Source organism: Quercus lobata, chromosome 8 (genome assembly GCF_001633185.2).
Source record: "Quercus lobata isolate SW786 chromosome 8, ValleyOak3.0 Primary Assembly, whole genome shotgun sequence".
In the NCBI taxonomy this organism is placed as follows: Eukaryota; Viridiplantae; Streptophyta; class Magnoliopsida; order Fagales; family Fagaceae; genus Quercus; species Quercus lobata.
In genome coordinates, this window is record NC_044911.1 from 62,948,524 (window position 1) to 62,973,080 (window position 24,557).

The following is a 24,557-nucleotide window of genomic DNA, read 5'->3' on the forward strand; positions in this document are numbered from 1 at the left end:
CTTATTGAGTTCCCAAGGTTTTTACAGGATAATTCTAGGCGTCGCCATATTATTTTTACTTGAGATGGTAGGCATTACCAATTTTTAGTTTATTTATTCCTCTGATTTTCTTTGACAGGCCCAAGCTCAATGAATGAATCTAACTCAGCAGCGACGCCTGGAGCAATTGATGGAGTAATGCTTGTACGAGCTAAGGAATTAGTCGCCATACTATCTCTGCCTCTTGCAACGCTTTTGTTGGGCCTCTTTGTCTATTGTGTATGGAAAAAACTCAGGATGACAAGCAAGGGTGAGAAAATAATTGCTGATAATGCTACTTAAGCAATCCAAATGTAATCCTTAATTATTGCATAAATAAATAAATAATATATCTATATATATATATATAAAAAAATCTATATATACTGTGTGTTTGTTTTGTAACTTGGTCACTGTCAGGTGAGGATTTGGTACAGTTAGATTTGGGCATGACCATAAAGTCTGAAAATTTGGAGCTGCTGGAAGAAGATAAGCGTGGAGATATCAGGAAAAAGGAAGTCAAAATGCCATTATTCAGTTTTACAAGTGTTTCTGCTGCAACTGATAATTTCTCAGATGCAAATAAGCTTGGAGAGGGTGGTTTTGGACCTGTTTACAAGGTATGATTATCCATAAACTCAATGCTTAGGATGAGGAATTTATACAAAGGTTTACTTTTATCAACTTTACACTTGCCATGTTAACGAGAACAAACAGGCATTGCCAGTTTGTTACTGCGTCTGTTATAATCCCTACTCTATATATCTCTGTCGAGTATAATTGGGCTATCCTAATTTCTTCATGGCGGCCACAAAACTAAGATTAAGGAAAAAAATTTCAGGGAATATTATTGAAAGGGGATTTGGTAGCTGTGAAAAGGCTTTCAAGAAGATCGGGCCAAGGTTGGGAGGAGCTAAAAAATGAAGCTATGCTCATAGCCAAGCTCCAACACAACAATCTTGTTAGACTTTTGGGCTGCTGCATTGAACGAGATGAAAAGATACTAGTATATGAATATATGCCAAATAAAAGTTTGGACTTTTTCATTTTTGGTTAGTAATGTTTTATACATACATACATATATACACACACACACATATATATGATTGTGATTGATTTCATGGTCAACCTTTGCATATGATCTATTAATGCGTACAACTAATTTCTCATGATTGTAAAATAGATCAAGAAAAGCGCAAGATTTTAGATTGGCAAACGCGGATTCGAGTGATTGAAGGCGTTGCACAAGGGCTTCTTTACCTTCATCAATATTCTAGATTGAGGATTATTCATAGAGACTTAAAGGCTAGCAACATTTTGTTAGATACCGAAATGAATCCGAAGATATCAGATTTTGGATTGGCAAGAATATTTGAAGGAAACGAATCACAGGCAAATACAAATAGAATTGTTGGCACTTAGTAAGTACAAACCAACATGATATGTGCTCAAATAGAGAGACAAAACACGACTACTAACATTTTAACTTGATTATGGTTTTCAGTGGTTATATGTCCCCTGAATATGCTCTGGAAGGCCTCTTCTCCATCAAGTCAGATGTTTTCAGTTTTGGTGTTTTGTTGTTAGAGATTGTGAGTGGTAGGAGGAACACTGGGTTTTATCAGACCGATTCTTTCCATCTTCTTGGATATGTGAGTATCGTATTTGCCACTATTTTTTCAAAGTAGTTCAATATTCTTTTTAATACAGTATTTTCATGCCAAAAAAAAAAAAAAAAAAACCACACAATAATAATATATTAATTTATTTGTGTTTTTCTATGAAAGGTTTTTTACATGAATCAATTATTGTTACTATTACTTCATAATCAGAATTTCATTCAGCATTCATATGAAATAATTTTTAGTTGTTAAATGGACCCCAAATTATAAAATAAATAATAATAATAATAATAAAATTATATTATTATATTATTTAATTATTCCAAGATCTATGATACCCTTGAGGCCTTCAGTCGAGGCAATATAGGAGTTTTGCTTGTATAACTTGATCTAACTCAAGCTAAGATGGAGATTTGTTGATGTGCCTTGTGGCTTGCGCAAGGGGTTCCAGGTTCCCTTATGTCCACTGTGTGCTGAACATATATTCAACTTTTTAACTAGTACTCATATGTGCGTGTTGTAATCAGGTATCTTATCGTGTGCTAATGTTTAATAGAAAGTGTTCTTTGGGTGTATTTGGAATTTGAATTTCTTAAGAGAGCCTTTATGCCAATATTGTAATCTTCCCATCTTCATAGTGAAGTTTTCTCCTCGTTGCCGCTTGTGAACATAGGTATCTTGCCTAACATTTATTATTTTCTTTCCCCGATATTGAAGGCATGGGAATTATGGACAAGTGATAGGGGATCGGACTTGGTGGATCCACTACTTGATGATGTATCCTCCGTCCGTGCGGCATTGAAATATGTAAACATAGGTCTCCTGTGTGTTCAAGAAAGCGCAGCGGATAGACCTACAATGTCTGATGTTGTCGCAATGCTTAGCAGTGAAAGTACGGCTCTACCTTATCCCAAACAACCTGCTTTCTTGAATATGAGAAGTGTGATGAAGGCAAACCCTGGTATTAGTAGGACAGAAATCTGTTCTGTGAATCATGCAACTGTTTCAATTATCGAAGGCCGATAACATTTTTTGAATTAAAGCCATAAGCATTAGTATATCCCAGTAAATCATCCATAAACTTTAAATTTCTTTGCCTATGGCCTAACAACATTATTCAAATGTATTATGGTTCTGAAACGTATTATTAAAAGATCCGTTGGTACCTGACATTCGAAAGTTTAACTTCTCGCATTTCTGAAATGAAATTCAAGGTCTTTGTGTCACTTGAAAGTGGCAATGCGAATATAGGAAGCTATATTATGCTGGAGAACGTATATTTTAATTTTTGTTACAACCCTACAACAAACTATTTTAGAGTGATTTTAAGTGACAGGACAATTTTGCATTTGTGTAATAAATTTTGTCTCATAAATGAATGTTGATAATCTAGAAGCTTTGCAATAATATTCCAGAGAAATGTTGTGAATAAGAATATTTTAAATTTGCAAGTTTTTATGTAATTCCTTGCTGGAAAGCTCTGTTGGGGGATAATAGTAGGGAGACTCCAAAGGAGGCCTTAACACAACATAAAGTAACAATTTAACCCAAAAGTTTGAGAATGTGTTATGGTCAAATTATGTGATATTAATTTCTAGTTTTTTTTTTTCTTTCTTTTTTAATGTGGGACTTCCCCACACGCATCTGTACCTAACAATCTTCTCCTCACATGTCATTATCTCTTTGTTGTATTCCAGACTTCTTGATGGGTCACACATAAGTTCAAATAGCACAACTTGGTTTTGGAGTTTTTTCCTTTGCCGTGTTTTTTACTTCACCTGCATAGCCTCTCATATGAGATCCATGAGAACCACATAAAAACTGAAGTTGAGAATTTCATTAATAAAATTTCAGTGTGATTTTTCTCTTTTCAGATGGATTCAAGTAACTTTTAATGGATTAAGGGTTTCATTAAAGTTAAAATAAGATCTAGCAAGTGAAAATGGCCCACTACCACTATTTAGCAAAAAAATTAGGCAAAAATAGCCAAATAGCATCTTTTTACAAATTATGTTGCAATCTACCACTTTTCAGAAATATGTAGGGATATACCACTTTTTGGTACTCGAGTTTGGTGAAATTGAGTTTTCCATGAAACTCGAGTACTATGGAAAAATTTTCAAAATTTTTTAGAGTATATTTTTTTAAAGAACTCGAGTTTTTGGAATTCAAGTTTCAAAAAAGTGGTACATCCCTATATATTTCCAAAACAGTGATAGATTGCTAATTTTTTGGCGAAAATGGCCCACTACCACTATTTAGCAAAAAAATTAGCAATTTACCACTATTTTGGAAATATATAGGGTTGTACCATTTTTTTGAAACTCGAGTTCTTTGAAAAAATATAATCTGAAAAATTTTGAAAATTTTTTACGGTACTTGAGTTTGTGAAACTCGAGTACCGTAAAAAATTTTCAAAATTTTTCCATGGTACTTAAATACCATGGAAAACTCGATTTCACCAAACTCGAGTACCAAAAAGTGGTACATCCTTACACATTTTTGAAACAGTAGTAGATTGCAACATAATTTGTAAAAAGATGCTATTTGGCTATTTTTGCCAAGGTAGAGATGTCTATCACTGTTCCATCCAATACAATACATCATCATCATGGATTCATGGTGCTGGGACCCTACTGCCAGTTGCTTTGCAGCCTTATTTCCTTGACTAGACACAGCTCCAAAGCTTGTTTAACGTACATGGTGGGTGTGAGTTGAGAGCTCCGTTGTCACAGAGTGTGAATTACAGTCCACTTCCAGGTCTCTAATCCCCAAAGTCCATTGCGAATTCAAGTGTGAGTGAAAAGCTTTACTACTTATAATTCAGCACGGTCATTTCTTCCCTGCAAACGTTCACACATAGCACTGATGCATTGAAAAATATATGGTAAATGTTTTATTGGGAGGTATAGAACTTCAATAATTTGCACGAACTAGTCGTAGTCAATACGCAACTTTTTTTTCCTACTGAAACGAGAATAGATTAATATAGTTAACAACTTAATATAAATACAAGCCATGAGAGAAACTCTCCCATAAAGAGCTAGGGCACGAGAAAAAAATAAACGATATCGGAATGCCAAGGATCTTAATTAAGTTAGCTGTAACTAATTTAGGTACATAATAAAATTATACTGGGCCTAGTTTCATCTAGTACTAAGTAGTAACCTTCATACATCCTTATAATATAATAATATAAGCCATTTCCATTCTCCGATTTGGGTTCTCGACTTCTCGTGCTTCTACCCCCAATACGCATCTTAAATAATTCCAACTAGATATTCTATCAATTATCATAGTATTAGCTTTATTATACAATTAACTAACACGAGCAGGAAAACCAGTGCTAGTGTGTACGTAGCATGGCTCAACCATGAAGCAAAATTTTTCGGAGGAAAAACAACTATTTGTTGTATTTCTTATTTATACGTTTAATGTGAAAACAAAATAAGGGATATACATAAAACAAAATAAATTTCATCATTTTTATAATTTTACTGCAAAATCATGATATTTAATTTTCTATGTAAAATTAATCTTATTTTGTATTATCAAATTATCAAAAAAGAGTTATGTGCTAAAGCATTTGTTCGGATATGTTAACAGTGTTGGGTGATTCTATTAATTATTAACTGATATCATAATATATATATATATATATATATATTTATTTATATATATATATCTTTTGAAAAACACACACACACAAGAGAAAGGGATTCAATATAAAGGTACATCATAAACTCTACTCAAAAGTCATGGTAACTTTTAAGGGAGGATGAGACAAGTTAAATTACGCACAATAAACTAGATTATATTGTTCTATGCTTTAAATAGATGAATCATAGTAAAACCCAAATACAAATACAAAAACTTAATTACTAATCTTTCTCTTATCAAACAATAAGGGGAATAGATTTCAAATTTAAAAAATAATTAATCTATATATATAGGGAAATGTTTAGGGCATTGGTTTAGGAACTATTTTTAGAAACATTTTATTGGAAGAATGATAAAAAAATAAATGTTGTTAATAGTTTTTTACATTTTCTATTAAAGTAGTGTCAAAACTGTTCTATTATGGTTTGTTAACAATTGCTCTAAGGTCATCCGTTAACATGTCTCATATATATATATATATATATATATATATATATAAAAGTTGAAGCATTGCATTTATTGTCCTTTAAAAGTCATGAAACCAAGAAATTCCAATGCCTACAAATAAGCAATTGTATTTATTTCCACTGTTCTGTTTTTTCTTTTTGTTTTCATCATTTCTTGTTCTTTATTGGATGAGAAATAAAAAAAAGAAATTGCCATCTATGGTTTCAACAATAGACCTCCTTCCAAATTAATGTTTCATACAAAGAACTTTATCAGGTGACTTATCAATTCTCTCCAAGTGATTTAATTGGATCTAGCAATTTTGGGTTTGTATATAAAGGAGCTCTTGATCAAGAAGACATACTAGTTGCTATAAAGTTCCTTAACCTTTAACACAAGAGAGCTTCCAAAAGTTTCGTGGCTGAATGCAATGCATTACAAAATATCCGGCATCGGAAACTTGTTAAGATATTAACATGTTGCTCTAGCATGGATTATAGTGGGAATCAATACAGATGGGAGCTTAGATATTTAGAGCTTGTTTGGTTTAGCTGTTTCAGTAACTTAATTCTCAGTTTCCATAACTCAATTCTCAAAAATGGTGGGACCCATCTTAATTCTCAAAAAAAAGTTTGTTTGGCAAGCCATAACTCAGTTTCCAATTTTTTGTTTCTATCACTCAATTCTATGATTTTTGAGTTATGAGTTATGGAAACTGAAAACACCTTTTGGCTGTTTTTAGTTTCCATAACTCATAACTCAATGGCATTTTTGTAATTAAACACATATGAGGGACCCACTCAGCCGCACCTTTTGACTAGCTGACTTTTTTTTTTCTTCTTCTTCTTTCTCACTGGTTCAGTCTTCACTGGGTTTTTTTTTTTTTTTCTTCTTCTTCTTTCACTGGTTCGGTCTTCACTGGGTTTTTTTTTTTTTTTTCTTTCTTCTTCACTGGGTTCGGTCTTCTTCACTGTGTTTCTTTTTTTTTTTTTTTTCCTTTCTTCTTCACTGGGTTTGGTCTTCTTCACTGGTTTTTTTTTTTTTTTTTTTTTTCCTTTCTTCTTCATTGGGTTCGGTCTTCTTTCACTGAGTTTCTTTTCTTTTTTTTTCCTTTCTTCACTGGGTTCGATCTCACTGGGTTTTTTTTTTTTTTTTTTTTTTTTTTTTTCACTGGGTTCGGGTTTCTGGGTACTGGAAAAAAAAAAAAAAACAAAAAACAAAAAAGCTGCACCGTGACAGGCGTGGGGTCCATGAATAGTGTGAAAAATATTGAGTGATAGAAATTGGGTGATGAAGGCAAACGGATGTGAAAAATTGAGTGATGAGTGATGAGTGATGGAAATTGAGTGACGGAAATTGAGTGATCAAATTTTGTTGGCCAAACAGGCTCTTAGCTGCATCCAAGGATAGACAACGAAAAACAATCAAGGAACTTAAGCTTTCTTCAAATACTGAATGTTGCAATTGATGTGGCTTCTATAATAGATTATCTTCACAGCCATTCTGCATAACCAATTACTCATTGTGATTTAAAGCCGAGCAATATTCTTCTTGATAATGATATGATTGCTTAAGTAAGTGATTTTGGCTCAGCAAAATTCCTCTCAACTACTAATGATTCTTCTCAAAAGCAAACTAGTACATTTGGGATAAAGGGATTTACTAACTATGCTGCTCCAGGTAATGTCTTTCCAATTCTGTCTGGATCCTAACGTTAAAATAATTGTATGAATAACATATTGATTTAAAAAAAAAAAAAAAAAAAATATTGCAGTTACCTTACTATCAACACGAAATTCTCACTCTCACATGCAACATGGAAACACGAATATACACACTCAATTTATTTTATTAAAAAAAAAAACATTAAATTAAGAAAAGCTTTAAACATGATTTAAGCATCGATTAAATTAGTTGACAAATATTACTATCTATTCAACACTATATCTTTGTGATGATAGCTCCCATCCGGCTATATCAAATATGGTGTAGTTGCTCTCAAAACATGTTGTGTATTTTATTCATGTTCGTGTCCTCATCTAAACAAGTTGTCAACAAGCAAAATTTTCAAGTAATGGATAATAATATAGGACACATGATTTTGTTTTGAACATGGGTGGACTGTGGATCCAAGCCATTTAGGAAGGCCAATATCTAATGTGTCCAATATGATTATATGACCATATCATTTAAAAATTAATTTGATAAGATTATCCTAATCGTAGCCATTAAACATACTTCCTTTACTACTACATCTAAACCATTAATATTACCTCCTACTAGACCCCAAAAGTTTTATTCTAATGGACATATTGCCATTTTTTTAACTTAGAAATTTTTACAATCATGGTATCTATCATCATGTTTTTCCTTAGGTTCAAAACTTTTTTTTCTACCTTTTTTTTCTAATGAATAAAATGAATTTGCATTCTCCTTAAATCCCAAATCTCATTATAAACAAGAACCGCAAAATATCATTACATAACATAATGTGTAGAGTATGACATGGGCGGTGAGGCTTCAACAGAGGGGACGTGTGTGTCTATATATATATATATATATATATATATATAGCTATGGGATATTTTTAATGGAGATTTTCTTGGGTTAGAGACCCATTAATGGCTAAATATTTAAAGATAATCTCAATCTCCATAATTTTGCTATGCTGGCACTAACAGAAAAGCTTGTTCGGATTGTAGATCCAATCCTTCTACCAAGAGAAGTTGAAGAAACAGAAATATCAACAGTGGCTAGAGAAGATAAATTTGAAAATGAGATTCAAGAAAATAAAAAAACTCATGATATTGTGAACCTGTGCCAAACTGATGCCAATGTGCATAAGTGCTTAGTCTCAGTCCTTGAAATTGGACTTGCATGTTCAATGGAGTCAGCAGAAGAAAGAATGAATATGGAGGAAGTTACCAAAGAAATACATTTAATAAAAAAGGCTTTTCTTGGTTCTAGGATCCAAAGAGGTGGACTTATCTAGTATATCCAAGTTGAGGTAATGCTATATTTCAATTTTGAATTTGCTTAAGTAGAATATCACATGAAAATTATCTCGCAAAATAATTACTACGCAATATTTATATATATATATATATATATATATGTATGTATGTGTGTATATATGTATGTATGTATGTATGTTTCTTTCTTTCTTTGTTCCAATTAATTTCATGTAAACACAATTGTAGATTTTTTTTAAGAAAATTTTTTTTTGTTAGATAATCATGATTTTTGAATTGATTTAGTTGTTTTCACTAAAATTTTTGACTATTTAGACCAAGAACTTTACTGGATAAGGTACTTTAATTTTCTTTAATGGCCGCATGCAAAACATATTCTTGTTTATGGTATCATAATATTCATTTACAATCATAGAAGATAACTAATTTTTTTACTTAAATTCTAGGTGCAATAAGCTACTTGAAGAGATCAGTGGAATCTACTTGTTACCCACTTGTTACCGCTGTTGAGCAAAGTTTTGGCATTTGTATGTGGCGTGTTTAATCTCCTTTGTTTGAACGATCAATGTATGACTTCTTTGGTTCTTAACATAAGTATTTTTTTTTTTCTTGGAAGGGTCCCTTAATGGGGATGACCATCTCCCTTGAAATTTAGGAAAAACATAAAATGGGTAATACTTAGATACAGTACTTAGATCCTATTTCTTAGGTTCCCTTCTTAAAATTCTGTCATGTGAATTTTTTTTTATGGGAGGAAAATGTATTTTTTTTAGTTAAGTAACCACATGATTGATGTGCATGAAATATATACAATAAAGTACTCACATATCTACATATTTAACCTTACTTTTATGTTATTTTGTGACTGACTGTATAATATCTTTGTGTTGCAGGTAACAAGGGCTTTACATGCAAAGTCGAGCTAACTTACATGCAGCTAGGTGTGAATTCAAGAGAAGACCAAAAAGTAAAGGATAAGAAGTGAGACTTACTATTCAATCTAATAAGGTAAAAGTGCCAAGGAAATATTTAATTATGAGGTAGTGAAGTCAGCATGTGAAGCAAAAAGAAAGAAAGAATTTCTCAAAAAAAAAAAAGAAAGAAATAAAAGGCAGGGATTAAGAATAAAGAGAAGTAGCTTGAAGTAGGAATGGCAATAGGTCGAATTCGGGCCAGGTCTTTTCATATCCGAACCCGACCAGGGTACCGGGTTTTTTCCCGGGGCCCGGACCCGCCCCAGCTGGGCCCCGTTTAGGGATTGGGCCCAATTCGTGGCCTAACCAAAAAAAAAAAATTTAAGCCCAAATTTATTTTTGCCTACATTCAAGCCTGCATATTCCAGCCTAGATAACATGGCCCAAATGCCAAATGCCAAATCAGTCCAATACATATATCAACGGTGAAAGTGCAAAGCTTCTAACTTGGTTCTGGACCACTTGAGAAGCTGTTCTATAGCGTTCGCAAATCAGTCTTCCCGGTTCTCCTGTTAATTGAAAATAAATTTCAAACAGAGTTAATTTATGATTAACATTAAATTTTTTTTTTAAAAAAGTTAAAATATTCTCTCTCACAGAATACAACAGCTCAATATTTGTTACCTAGAGGACAAATTGTAGGAATTTGCAAGAGAAATGTTTAAACACCATTTATTGTTCAAAACTATCAAAATATAGAACCATTCATTTAAGTAAAAGGAAATACATACGAAATCATTTTCGAACCTTAAAACTAACCCACAGCTAAAAAATTGAAAACCTCCAAACCCACAACAAATTCAATGAACCACCACACAATCAAAACCTCCAAACAAATTTTAATGAATCACTGAAAAAAAAAATTCCAAAATTTTAAAACAAAAACCAGCCAAGAGCATGATTCAAATTCAAACAATAGTATAGAAATATAACCCATAAAAATTCAGCAAATTCCATCATAAAAAAAATCACCAACCAAATCATTAGAGATGTTTAAAAAACAACTTTTAGCAAACCAAAAATAGAACTTTTTATTGAGAGAACCAAACAGAACTTAAGGAATCAAACAATTCTATTTCTACCCAAAAAAAAAAAAAAAATAGAAACAACAAAAGAGAAAAGCTTACAAAGAAAGAAACTTATGAGTAAAACTGGAATCAGAAGTTAAGAATTCATTTTCGTTTTTTGTTACATTTTTCTAACCAATCAAATCCAAAATTTAGAAACAAACAAAAATAAAAAGAAGAAGTAAAACTTACAGGTGGGGTGGCCGCCGATGCAGCGAAATGAGGCGTCAGCGGTGGAGGGTGTCTCTTTCTCTATTCGGAGTGAGGGTGAGGAGGCGAGGGAGGCGTGACTGAGGGAGTGTCGGACTAGCTGACTGCATGAGCTGAGGGAGAGGGAGTGTCGGACTGAGCTGAAATGAGGGACTGCCAGACTGAAGTGAGGAGTGAGGACTGAGCGAGTGTGAGTGTCGGTTGCTAAAGAGTGAAGAAATGAGGGATTAGGGTTAGAATATAGGAATATATATATATAGGGTATTTTTGTAATTTTAGGTGCTGGGTTTTTAACCCGGCCAGGTTTCAGGCCAGGTCTCGGGTTTTTTTGATAAAACCCGAACCCGACCTGGACCTGCTTCGGGTTTTTTTTAAAAATCCCATACCCAACCCTATTTCTAATCGGACCGGGTAAAACCCGGCCTATTAGGGTCGGGCTGGGCCAAGTACCCATGGGTCGAGCAAAAATTGTCATCCCTAGCTTGAAGTCATGTCACACGTGAAGGAGCAAGGAAAAGAAAAAAACAGAAGAAGAAATAATTGATAGGAAGCTTGTTTTCGTGGACCCATATGTGGACAGTGGGCTTGGGCTTTCGTCTTACTCCACCGAACCACAAATAAGAGAGGGTCTAGGTCACTATGGGTTTTCCTAGAGGCTTTAGGTCGGCTGTATGTGGGCAAGTATATAAAGGGAGCAAAATAGAAAAGTAAGGACGGTAAGGACCGAAGTGCAGGTAGCAGCACATAGTTTCTTTTATGGCTTTTCTCTAGCACTGTGACTATTTCGTTCTCTATTTTATTTGTCTAACTTAATGTTTAGTATTTTATTTTTATGTTTTCTTTCAATTATCATGAGTAGCTAAATTTATAATTAGGGTTGATGATGAAACCTAGTTAAGGATTATCAGTAGTATTTATGTGATTTGATTTTTCCCACAATAGTTGTTCTTTAATGATTTAGATTGTTCTTACTTCATATCAATTGACTAAGATAGGATTCTAGATATGAGTTCAATCATATTTTTCTCATGATTTGGGATTTATCTTAATTAGTTGAATGCTTGGTTTTATTAATTCTTGATTATAAAATTGAATATCGCTTGTGATTTGTTTGTCAATGGATATAATTTATGATTTGATTTTTAAAATTGGATATATCTTGTGATTTGTTTGGCTACGAATACAATTGATGATTTGATTTTATACTTAAGAAGTGAAGAAGAGCATGCTTTTGATATTTAAAATAAGGATTTTAATGAGAATATTTTCCATAATAGTAAGATTGATTTCTAGATTATCATGCAGTGGTTAGGAAAAATTAATGATCATAAATATATGCTAATATGACTTACAAGGTGGATTCCAAAACCTTATTTCTTTTCCCTTGATTGTTTACATCTTTTTATTGCTTTATATCTTGAAAGTTCAAAAACGTGTATAAACACCCTTGAACGTTTAGACCCCCAAATTACAAGTTAACCAATTCAAGCATTATGTCAAACAACAAGTGTGCGGAAAATGAACATAAGCTATAAACAGAATTGGAAATCAATCTAAGCCAATTATAAATCACATCCACAGCAGAAAATAAAAGGCAAAGATAAAGGGAAGAGAGATGCAAACACAAGGACAACACACGATGTGTTATCGAAGAGGAAACCGAAGCCCTCGGCGTAAAACCTCTCCGCCGCCCTCCAAGCGGTCAATAATCCACTAGAAAATGTAGTTGGGATACATGAACAGCAATAGACCCTCCAAGCCTAATCTACCCGATGTACCTAAGCCCTCCAAGCTTCTTGCTCCAACGAGGTTGCGCCGAACCTTTTTCTTTTCTAACTTACCGGATTCCGCTACTAGACCATAGCATCTGCCATCCTTGGCATCCTCCAATGCTTCCCAAAACTCCAAAAACACTCAACACTCTAAATTGGTGTGGGTAGTGTTTGGATAGAAATCTCCTCTCAATAGGTATGACAATGAGAGAGGGAATGAGAAGAGACTATAAAGGTTTCTCTCTAAGAATGAGTAGCTCTCTCTAATTGGGTGGGTGTTTTGAAGAAACCTCTCTTAGGGTTTTTCTTTCTGAATGGCCACACATATTTTGTGGGAATGTGGGGTATTTATACTGGTGTGAGAATGGAATACGAAGAGTCAGTTTTTTTTCAAAAACAGGGCTGGCTGGCGACTTGACCTCGCGACTTGACTGAGTCGCGAGTTCAAGTCGCGAGCTAACTTAATGGCCAGTCTGGATTTTTGTCGTGTAGTGCTCCAGGTGGCGTGACTGTTCAGCTCCCCTGCATGCTCTGCACGTGAGCAACTTTTGGCGGCTTGCAAGCCGCGAGACACCCGCGAGTCCTAGCCGCGAGTCTCTGCTTCACTGCACTGTCTTGAGCATTTCTTCACACTCTCTCACACGCTACCCTTACATGATTCCCACCTAAATACAAGGTTTCTAAGTGCTATATTACAAGCAAATTTGTCATGGAATAAAGCCAACACATGGTTGATTAAATTCAACCTTACATATCTTTTGCTTAGTTTAACTATTTGCTTAATTTTATTATTTGCTTAGTTTACTTAATTTCAAAACAACCAATTTTTATTAAATTAGATTAGGATTAATTTGGTTAAGATTTGATTTAATTTTCTTACGTTCATTCAAGTCCCTGTGAATTTGACCTCGTTCTTGTCAAACTATACTTCGGTATAATTCGTACACTTGCGAGCACTTTAAAATTTCACAACAATGACTAAATCTTAAAAAGGAAATCTAAGAAACACCACCTAAGGTGCTGTACCTAAGTTTTGTCCAAATATATCAAATCTAAAATCTCTTATGCCCTCAAATTACCTAATTAAACATTTCTAATTGTTGGGCAAATCATATAAATTGGATAAGTAAAGGGAAAAATGAAGATTTCATTAATAAGCTAATAAAGAAATTAGGAACATTTTTGTTGAACCCAATACATGTTAGTCTACAAAAATACAAGGTCTGTTTGGTTGTGTTGTTTAAACAACAATTTTCGTTGTTTAAACTACACAGTATGTATTTCTATAAAACTTTTTTACCCACAAGTATTTCTACAACACTTAAACAATGTTACTAGAACAACATTACCAAACGGGCCCACAATAACTTGAGCAACATTGTATTTCATCATATATTTATCACAAAATTCAAGGAAGATATTGTCATTTCAACCGAATATTATTAGTTATTGTGGTCTCTTTTTTGTTTTGTTTTGTTTTTGGTTTTGATAAAGTTTAGAATCCAAGAGCCAAGGGGAAATAGACCTCAAATCGTACTGATAGTTTAAAAGAGCAAAGATTTGGTTTTATGCCAAATTCACTCAGTATTTTAAGACCCAAAACAAAATCCTCATATTTGCAATGACATCTAATCACTTAAAATTCTAAAAGTCTAACCAAACTCTATAATAATTAACAAAATGCCTAAAACAATTGAAATACCCTGAAAGCTTTGTTTTGACCAAAATACCCAAAACCTCCAAAATCATAAAAATACTACTAAAACATTTTTAAAAAATAAAATTACAAAAATTCACTTGACATTTGGGGAAATGAAACTCTGTCCTAAACCTTAAAGGCTCATTTGGTTGAGGTGATTGTTGGACAGTGGAGATGGTGAAAAGTGGAGAGAAATTGGGTGTGGAGGGTATTTGATTGAGGGGGGAAAATGGGGGACCCGGGAGTTTTCTCTCTGGGCCCACCATTTTGGGTGATTTTGGAATCTCCTCATTTGGGGAGAAAATATGGGGAAAGAGGGGCTTATGAAAAATTACTCATCTACCCCTATCTCCTCCCACAAGTTGTTGTAGTTTTTTTTTTTTTTTTTTTCAGTAATTTTTTTCTTTTAAATTATTAATCTTTTTTATGTAATACAAGTATGTAAGTAAATTTATTTAAACTATATTTTCTATCGTTTTATTTTTCTTCTCAATCAAACGAAAGAGTTTTCATCCCCAACTAAACACATATAAAAGAAAATTAAATCCCTTCTAGCTATCTCCCACTTTCCCATCTCCCAACCAAACAAAGCCTAAGGAAAATGACACTCTTCTCTCTCCCATTAAAATTTCAAATTGAAGAAAAGTTGAAGAGGTGAAGAAAGAAGGAAAGGCATGGGAATGTGGAAAGAGTGGTGGACAAACATGTTCAAATATTTTAAGCCCATATTGTTCATTTGCCAATAAGAATAAAATATTGAAAGAATTAAGAAAAGAAATTCTATTCAAATGGGAAAGGAGGAGAGTGACAGAAAATCTGCCCCCGACTAAAAATTAAGAATGATGAAAATTTTAAAAAGTAAACAAGAAATGTATAGAAATGGCAGAGAAATGGTGGAAAAACCATTTAATGTTTGATTTTTATATTTCATCAAATTATATGGCAGAAGGAGATGTATCTTATTTTTATTTTATTTTAAATCTTAGTTACTTTATAAAGAAAAAAAAGAATGTCATGTTATTATAATTTGTGGGGTATACAGAATTTTTATTAGTACGAGACTATAAGCTAACGTAATTAGTGGAGTACAATTTCAATATAAGTGCATATTCCGCCCTTGACCCCAATGGATTCATCAGCCTCCATTTCACATAGTCACCAGCTTCCTTCTCCTCCAAACCAGATGACGCTACAGCAAACCAATTTGTGTGCATCATCTAGTTCTATATACCTTCATGTGATTCTTCTCTTTTCCACATGCCTACTCTGCTTGCAGACCACCATTACAGCCATTGCTCTAACAAACGAGACTGATCGTTTGGCTTTGTTCAAATTCAAAGAATCTGTACCTCAAGATCCCTTTAACATGTTGAGCTCATGGAATGATTCTATGAACTTCTGCAACTGGCATGGAATCACATGCGACCGTCAGCACCAAAGAGTCACAGCCTTGAACCTAGAGGGCTATAAGTTACATGGATCCATATCACCTAATATTGGAAACCTCACCTTTCTTAGGTTGATCAACCTCCAAAATAACAGCTTCTATGGCGAAATTCCACAAGAAGTCGGTCATTTATACCGACTACAACAGCTCAATCTCAACAATAACACATTGGAAGGGGAGATTCCATCCAGCTTGTCCAACTGCTCCAATCTCAGGTACATTAAATCTTTTTGTGAACAACCTTAAAGGGAAGATTCCAGTTGAGCTAGGCTCTTTGATGAAGCTTGAAAAACTTTGTCTTGCTATGAACAATCTAACAGGAATTATTCCACCATCTTTTGGAAATCTTTCGTCACTCGAATATTTCAGTGCAGCATACAATAATTTGGTGGGAACTATTCCAAATGCCATAGGCCAATTAAAAGGCTTAAGAGCATTCGGAATTGGGATAAATAAATTGTCAGGTACAATCCCTTCCTCTCTTTACAATGTGTCATCTCTCCAAATCTTGTCAGTTGCAGTCAACCAACTTAATGGCACACTTCCACTTAACATAGGCCTCAATCTTCCTAACCACCAATTTCTTCAAGTTGGTATTAATGATTTCTTTGGGCCAATCCCTGCTTCATTATGCAACGCAACTCAGCTTCAACACACTGTTTAGAACATAACAATTTTATAGGATCGGTTCCAACTAATTTGGGAAATCTGTTGGATCTTTACCAGCTAAATTTGGGTAGCAATTACCTAGGAAGGGATTTCCATTTCTTAACATCTTTAACAAACTGTAACAGACTTTATATGTTGGATTTAGATACAAACCAATTTGAAGGTGTTTTGCCCAATTCAATATCCAACTTGTCCACCCAACTCACTAAATTATATCTTGGATCCAATGAAATATCTGGAACTCTTCCCGCATCATTAGGGAATCTTGTCAACTTAATTGTCTTGACCTTAAGTGAAAACAAACTGTCAGGAGAAATACCAGCCTCCATCGGCAACCTTACTCAGTTGTTCTATCTTAAATTAAGTGAAAACAAATTCGAAGGAACCATACCTCCAACAATTGTAAACTGTCAAAATCTGCAATACTTAAACATTTCACAAAAAAAACCTAAATGGATCCATACCCCAAGCAGCTTATTCGTCCTTCTTCCCTACAAATAGTATTCCTCTATTTGTCGTACAACTCTTTTACAGGGAAATTACCATTTGAAGTGGGTAATTTGAAAAATGTTAACGAACTGGATGTCTCTAACAATAATTTATTTGGTGAAATTCCTACATCTATAGGAAATTGTTTGATCTTGGAACACCTTTACTTGCAAGGGAATTCTTTTGAAGGATCACTACCATCATCTATTGCTTCTTTGAAAGGCCTCCAACATCTAGATGTTTCAAAAAATAACCTATCAGGTTCCATTCCAAAGGGTATAGAGAAGCTTCATTTTCTTGAATATTTGAATATTTTGTTCAATAATTTTGAGGGCGAGGTACCAACTGAAGAGGTTTTTAAAAACACAAGTGCCATATCATTGATTGGAAATACTAAACTTTGTGGTGGTATATCAAAATTGTAGTTGCCAAAATGCCCTATAAGCGTCGTGAAACCACGAAAATCCACTGGCTTCAAACTAGCAATTGTAGTTGTTTCCATTTTTATTTTTTTGTTTTTGTTTTCATCCTTTCTTGACCTTTATTGGATGAAAAAATCAAAAAAGAAATCGCCTTCTATGGTTTCAACAATAGGCCTCCTTCTGAATGTTTCATACAAAGAACTTTATCAGGCGACTTGTGGATTCTCTCTAAGTAATTTAATTGGATATGGGAGTATTGGTGTTGTATATAAAGGAGCTCTTGATCAAGAAGAAAGACTAGTTGCTATAAAGGTCCTTAACCTTCAACACAAGAGAGCTTCCAAAAGTTTCATGGTTGAATGCAATGCATTACAAAACATTCGGCATCGAAATCTTGTTAAGATATTAACATGTTGCTCTAGCATGGATTACAGTGGGAATCAATTCAAAGCTCTAGTCTTTGAATTCATGACAAATGGAAGCTTAGATATTTGGCTACATCCCGAGAGAGACAACAAAAATCAATCAAGTAACTTAAGCCTTCTTCAAAGACTAAATATTGCAATTGATGTGGCTTCTGTAATAGATTATCTTCATAACCATTCTACACAACCAGTCATTTATTGTGATTTAAAGCCAAACATTATTCTTCTTGATAATGATATGGTTGCTCATGTAAGTGATTTTGGCTTAGCAAGACTCCTCCCAACCACTAATGATTCTTCTCAAAAGCAATCTAGTACAATTGGGATAAAGGGATCAATTGCCTATGCTGCTCCAGGTAATGCCTTTCCAATTGTGTATAAATTCTAAAATATCCTAATAGATATCGTTAAAATAATTGTTTGAAACATATTAATTTTTTATTTTTACTTTTGCAATTACCTTACTATCAACACAAGATTCTCTCTCTCTCTCTCAGATGCAACATGGAAACATAAATACACACTCAATTTATTTTTTAAATAAACTCAAAAGTACGAAAAGCTTTAAACATGATTTAAGCATCGATTAAATTAGTTGGCAAATGTTATTGACCATCCATTCACTTACTTTGTTTTTTTAAGCATTTATTTCCACAACACTACGTCCTTGTGATAATAGTTCACCAATCGGCTATATCAAATATGGTGTAGTTGCTCTCAAAACAAATCTATGCTACAATTTTGTGTATTCTATTCATGTACGTGACCTAATCTAAACAAGTTTTCAACAAACAAATGTTCAAGTAATGGATAATAATATAGGACATATGATTTTGTTATGAACATATATGGGTGGACTGTGGAGCCAAGGGCCCAAGGCATTTAGGAATGCCAATATCTAATGTGTCCAATATGACTGTATGACCATATCATTTAAAAATTAATTTGATTAGATTATCCTAATCCTAACTATTAACCATATTTCCTTTACTACTACGTCTAAAGTTCTAAACCATTAATATTACCTCCTTCTACTAGACCCCAAAAGTTTTATTCTAATGGACCTATTACCATTTTCTTAACTTGAAATTTTGTAATCATGGTATCTATCATCATGTTTTTCCTTAAATCCCAATTATCATTATAAACAAGAATTGCAAAATCTCCTTACATAACATAATGTGTAGAGTATGGCATGGGTGGTGAGGCTTCAACAGAGGGGGACGTGTATAGCTACAGGATATTTCTACTAGAGATGTTCTTGGGGAAGAGACCCATTGACGAAATGTTTAAAGATGGTCTCAATCTCCATAATTTTGCTAAAATGGCATTACCAGAAGGGCTTGTTCAGATTGTAGACCCAATCCTTCTACCAAGAGAAGTTGAAGAAATGCAAACATCAACATTGGCTAGAGAAGATAACAACAAAAATGAAATTCAAGAAGACAAAGAAACTCTTGATATTGTGAACCTTTGCCACATTGATGCCAATCTGCATAAGTGCTTAGTCTCGGTCCTTGAAATTGGACTTGCCTGTTCAATGGAGTCGCCAAAAGAAAGAATGAATATGGAGGAAGTTACTAGAGAAATGCATTTAATTAAAAATGCCTTTCTTGGTTCCAAGATCTGTAGAGGTGGACTTATCTAGTAGAATCCAAGTTGAGGTAATGCTATATTTCAATTTTGAATTTGCGTAAGTAGAATATCGCATGACAATTATCTTGTAAAATAATTACAAGCCATTATGTGTTTTTTTAGACATATGTTTTCTTTCCTTGTTCCAATTAATTTTCCATAAACACAAGAGTATATTTTTTTATGAAAGAAAATTCTTTTTGTTTGATAATCATGATTGTTTAATTGATTTCGCTGTTCTCACTGAAATTTTTGACTATTTAAACCAAGAACCTTATTAATGGATAAGGGTACTATAATTTTCATTTATTTTTTAATGAGCACATGCAAAACGTGTTAATGTTTTTGGTATCATGATATTTATTTACAATCATAGAACATAACTAATTTTTTACTTAAATTCTAGGTGCAATAAGCTACTTGAAGAGATCAGTGGAATCTATATGTTACCCTTGTTGAGCAAAGATTTGGCATTTGTATTTGGCGTTCTTGTTTAATCTCATTTGTTTGAAGGATCAATGTATGACTTCTTTGGTTCTTAGTTCTTGACATAAGTTTTTTTTTTTTTTTTTGGAGGGCTCCCTTATCGGGAATCATAATCTCCCTTAAACTTTATGAGAAGAATAACATATACTATTAAATCTCTTATTTTCCCTCAAATTACTTAAAGGGTAAAGAATTTGAATTGCAAGATTCTATGCATATTATAACTATTTCAACAACAACAACAAAATTTGTTGGGTAAAATTAAATCATATAAATTGGAAAAGTAAAGAGCAAAATGAAGATTTCATCAATAAGCTAACAGACAAATTAGGAACATTTTGCTGAACCCAATATATGTTAGTCTACAAAAATACGATAACTCGTGCAACATTGGATTTCATCATATATCTAACATTTATCACAAAACTCAAGGAGGATATTGTCATTTCCACAAAATATTATTGGTAATTGTAGTTTCTTTATTGCCAAGGAGGTTCATTTAATTTCCATTCTTTTTTCTATGAATATCTAAGCATTATTATTAATAAGGCATTTGAACAAGATGGAAGGAGGAGAACAAAGTGAAAAGGTTAATAAAAAGAATCATGTTTTCTAAGTTTCTAATAAGTGAATGACTCTCAATTTATAATCATCACCACGTACTTTTAGTCACGTAATCTATTTGATAAGTTATGCAACTTGTTAAAAAAATTGTAAGTGAATAGTTTTATAAGTTAGCATTAAGAAGTTAAAAAAGTAGATTCCTTTAAACTGATTTAGAGGAAAATTTTATCTTCTCATTGTAGGGGCCTTTTTTGTGTATTGCGTTGGGCTGGGCTGCCTCCTGCGGTAATGGGTCCAAATGTTTCTGAGTAAGGGAGTTGAGATCGGTCCAACTGTAACTCAACTTGGGCCTGTTTGTACACAAACTATGCCTCGTCTGCCAGGAGTATGTTTACGGCAAGCAGAACTGTTTCAGATGAATTACAGCAAGCAGATATAATAATAATAACAAAACAGAGTACTCTGACTATTTAATGAAAAATGGCCAAGTAATCCCTACTTATAAAACATAATTACAATCATAACAATGTCATTTGCAAAGAAAGTAAAGGAGAAAGAAAGTAATATGAACTAATCAAGAATGGGCATAAAGTCGAGTTTAAGTTTGTTCCGCAGAAGCAAAACCAAAGAAAGGAGAACGCCTCCTCTCAATGCAAATAATCTCCCAGGAAAAGATCCTGATGTGGGGATTAATGGCTTTGAGGGAGTTGGACCTGAATGGTTAATGCCCAAAAAGAGTCTTTGTTATGTTTTGGAAGAGAGCAGGATTTGAAGGGGGAAAGAGGGAAATCGACTTACTGGTGCATGCCCATTGTATTATCTTTCTTTTTTCCTCTATTTTCTCTCTTATCTTTTTCTTTTATTTCTCTTGTTTTCTTTTACTCTGTTTTCTTTTTACTCCGTGAATACCCTCTGTTTTTTCGATCCTCATTCAGGGCACAGCAAGGGTCCTTTTATAGTGTCTGCTGTGACCAGATTTTACCATTTTGCCCCTTAACCGCCTTTGTCTGGTCTGGGCGTACTTGCCGACCATCAAAGGGTTCGTCTGTGTGCCACTCACCCTTGCCAGACAAAGGCAGGTTTGTTTCATTCGTTAGTCCACCGTAGCACTCTTATCTGCCACGGCGTAAATGCTTTCTCTCTCTTTCCCTCAAGACATGCACCTAACGATTCCCCCCTCAACCTTGCCTCTTTTGGGTGGTCTGTCATCCCAGCAGGACGTACCTCCCAAAAGGGCTTGGGCAGGAGTCACAAAATAGGTCTTTTCCCCTCTCCCCACCACCAAACCATACCCCCTTTACCTCTTACCTCTGGCTCATGACCCCACCACGTCCCATATTGGCTGGATACAGGCTGGTGGTGTCTGGGTCTTGCGCGTGCTTTCCTTTTAGATATGTCCAAAAATCTGCCTGCTACTCATGCATTTGCCGTGATCTAGAGGCTCGCCGTCCGTGTTTTTTGACCTCTTATATGGGCTTTTCTTTGTTTTCCCGCTCCATTCAAGAGCTGGACTTTGTCTGATGATGGGTCTTACATTTCTTTGGCCCACTCCTTGGTTTTCTTTATTTCTTGCAATGTTGTACTGTTATTCCTACCGTAATAACTTAATCATGCTGGGTCTCTTTTGGGCCAGCCGTTTATTCCTTCTCTCAGTGGCTTGACATGGCCACTGTTTTGCTTTTACTTATGGGCTCTTATGTCCCTTTAGGCTTTCCTTTGGGCATCTACGGCTCGTTTGCTTTCTTTTGGTTTCCTCGGCCTATTTGCTAATTCCACACTCCCATGAACTTTTTACTAACTTCATTGGGCTTCCTTGTCCCAATAACCTTATTCTCATCCTTGGGGTTTATGGGCCTGCCATAAACCCCTTACTTTCTTAGTTTACATTACATTGGGCCTGCGGCGGCCCTTTCTCGCTTTTTTACCTCATACACTACCCATGAGATGCTATTTCTTTCTTTCCGGGTTTCTTTGAGCGCACTTGCCTCTTCAAGACCCACTTGTTTATTTCTTAGGCCTATGATCCTTTATTCCTGCCGCTTGGGCCTAATGGTTTTGCTACCTACTTTGTCAATTCTTTGTTGTCCTTGTTATTGGGCTTTCTTTCTCACAAATGGCCCTCAACACTCATTTCTCATGCGTCATTCCTATTTTACTTAGCACCGAACCCCCAAAAAAAAAAAAAAAAAACCATGATCCATTAGTCTATGAAAATATCATGAAATTATTGGGTTAGTTCATAAATACACAAAATTTAACGGCCACATTTACAAATTCCCCCAACCAAAGAAAATAATAGGACGACCAAAAAAAAAATCATCCTAATATTCTTTCAGTTTTACTCACCACCGACCACTCAACGCTCCTCCAAAAAAGAAGTTCCGATGGCGAGCCTGTGGCGGGCCGCGACGGGCCAGGCGGAGCAGCCCAACAACTACGACGGCGTGGAGTATTGGGCCAACCCGGAGCGCACCGGGTGGCTAACCAAGCAAGGCGAGTACATCAAAACCTGGCGTCGCCGCTGGTTCGTGTTGAAGCAAGGCAAGCTGTTCTGGTTCAAAGACTCTACCGTCACCCGCGTCTCTAAGCCACGTGGCGTCATCCCCGTGGCCACTTGCCTCACAGTCAAGGGCGCCGAAGACATCCTCAACAGACAGTACGCTTTCGAACTCTCCACCCGATCCGATACCATGTACTTCATTGCCGATTCCGAGAAGGAGAAGGAGGATTGGATCAACTCCATCGGACGGTCCATAGTGCAGCACTCTAGATCAGTCACCGACTCCGAGATCGTCGATTACGATAGCAAGCGATGATGATGATAGTAATAGGTGAGCTCGGTTTCTTTGTACTTTCCATTTTCGGATATTTTGTTTGTATATCTATGCGGACCGTTTCGTTTGGTGGCTCTTTGTAATTGTAATTGTAAGAATACTTTCTCTGTTTCTCTCTGTTTGGTAATGAATCAATGATCACTTCTCAGATCTTGAATTTACGGTAAATCTGTTTTTCAAACCCTTGATTTTTGCTGAATTGAATGTGTTGCTTTCTAAATAGGGACAAATTGGTGTATGGTAATTAATCATTAGTCACTAAACAGTAAACACAGAACCTCACTACACAATCAAATTTACACTTAGAACCTCATGAGAGAAAGACTAGCAAAGTTGCTGCTATGAATGTTGACAAAGATAACATATTTAACAGCAAACTCTCAACAACACTACAAGCACAAAACTCAAGTTTCTAGTGCCGCTCATACTCACCAAAGGAGACTTGAGCAAGAATGAGGTCAGTCACTAGGGAGAGCAACAAATATTGTGATGACAATTATAATGGCCCTATTCTTAATGAGTATGATGACTATTCTTAATGAGGATGATGATTATATACTTTAGTATTGCATTGCATTGCATGGCCTTTGTTAGGCATAGAAATCGTTACTTAACGTTGTAGTGCCTTTTAGCCTTTGCTTTTGGGTGTATACTGATTCAACCATGTACATCTTGTCTTCATTTTGGTCATAGATATCAAATATCATTGTGTATATTTTGTAAAGCACAAGAGAATTGTATAAAATTTTATATGATTAGTTGATTGCTTGATTGTCTATTAAGATTGTGCATGCTTGCACTTTGTGTTTAGGCTCTAGGAGGCCTTTGTACTTAAGTGTGCATCACGCTTTTACCAACATTGTGCCTTAACATGATTCCTCCATGCTTATCATCTTTTTGCCAGCTTGAAATAGACATCTTTTTGCCAGCTTGAAACAGACATCTCGTTGCCTAAGCACATGAAATATATTGTGTAGAGTTCAGGAAAAATAATCATTTAATATAGGATATTGAAAATAATAGATATATCATACTAACATGAATCATCAGTTAGTATGTTCAGGAAGATTCTATGCTGCACATTGAGCTGCTTCACCAACCTCCTGGACTCTTTAGAGTTTAGACAGCTACCAATTTCAACCTCC

The 24,557-nt window shown here is 34.7% G+C and overlaps 3 protein-coding genes across 3 annotated transcripts; all 3 read left to right on the top strand.

Annotated features, from left to right (window-relative positions):
- The first annotated feature begins 93 nt into the window (after nt 1-93).
- On the top strand, nt 94-2,681 carry LOC115957807 (G-type lectin S-receptor-like serine/threonine-protein kinase At4g03230). The gene is made up of 6 exons (XM_031076139.1): nt 94-289; nt 439-638; nt 860-1,070; nt 1,202-1,439; nt 1,523-1,670; nt 2,358-2,681. The coding sequence occupies exons 1-6, from the start codon at nt 130-132 to the stop codon at nt 2,664-2,666; spliced, it is 1,266 nt and encodes a 421-aa protein (XP_030931999.1). The 5' UTR covers nt 94-129; the 3' UTR covers nt 2,667-2,681.
- A 12,886-nt stretch (nt 2,682-15,567) lies between these two features.
- LOC115957210 (putative receptor-like protein kinase At3g47110) lies at nt 15,568-19,541 on the top strand. The gene is made up of 5 exons (XM_031075410.1): nt 15,568-16,103; nt 16,321-16,467; nt 16,764-16,877; nt 17,597-18,249; nt 19,081-19,541. The coding sequence occupies exons 1-5, from the start codon at nt 15,568-15,570 to the stop codon at nt 19,539-19,541; spliced, it is 1,911 nt and encodes a 636-aa protein (XP_030931270.1).
- Nucleotides 19,542-22,860: 3,319 nt separating this feature from the next.
- Nucleotides 22,861-23,580, top strand: LOC115957411 (pleckstrin homology domain-containing protein 1). The gene has a single exon (XM_031075645.1). The coding sequence runs from the start codon at nt 22,963-22,965 to the stop codon at nt 23,392-23,394; it is 432 nt and encodes a 143-aa protein (XP_030931505.1). The 5' UTR covers nt 22,861-22,962; the 3' UTR covers nt 23,395-23,580.
- The last annotated feature ends 977 nt before the right edge of the window (nt 23,581-24,557 follow it).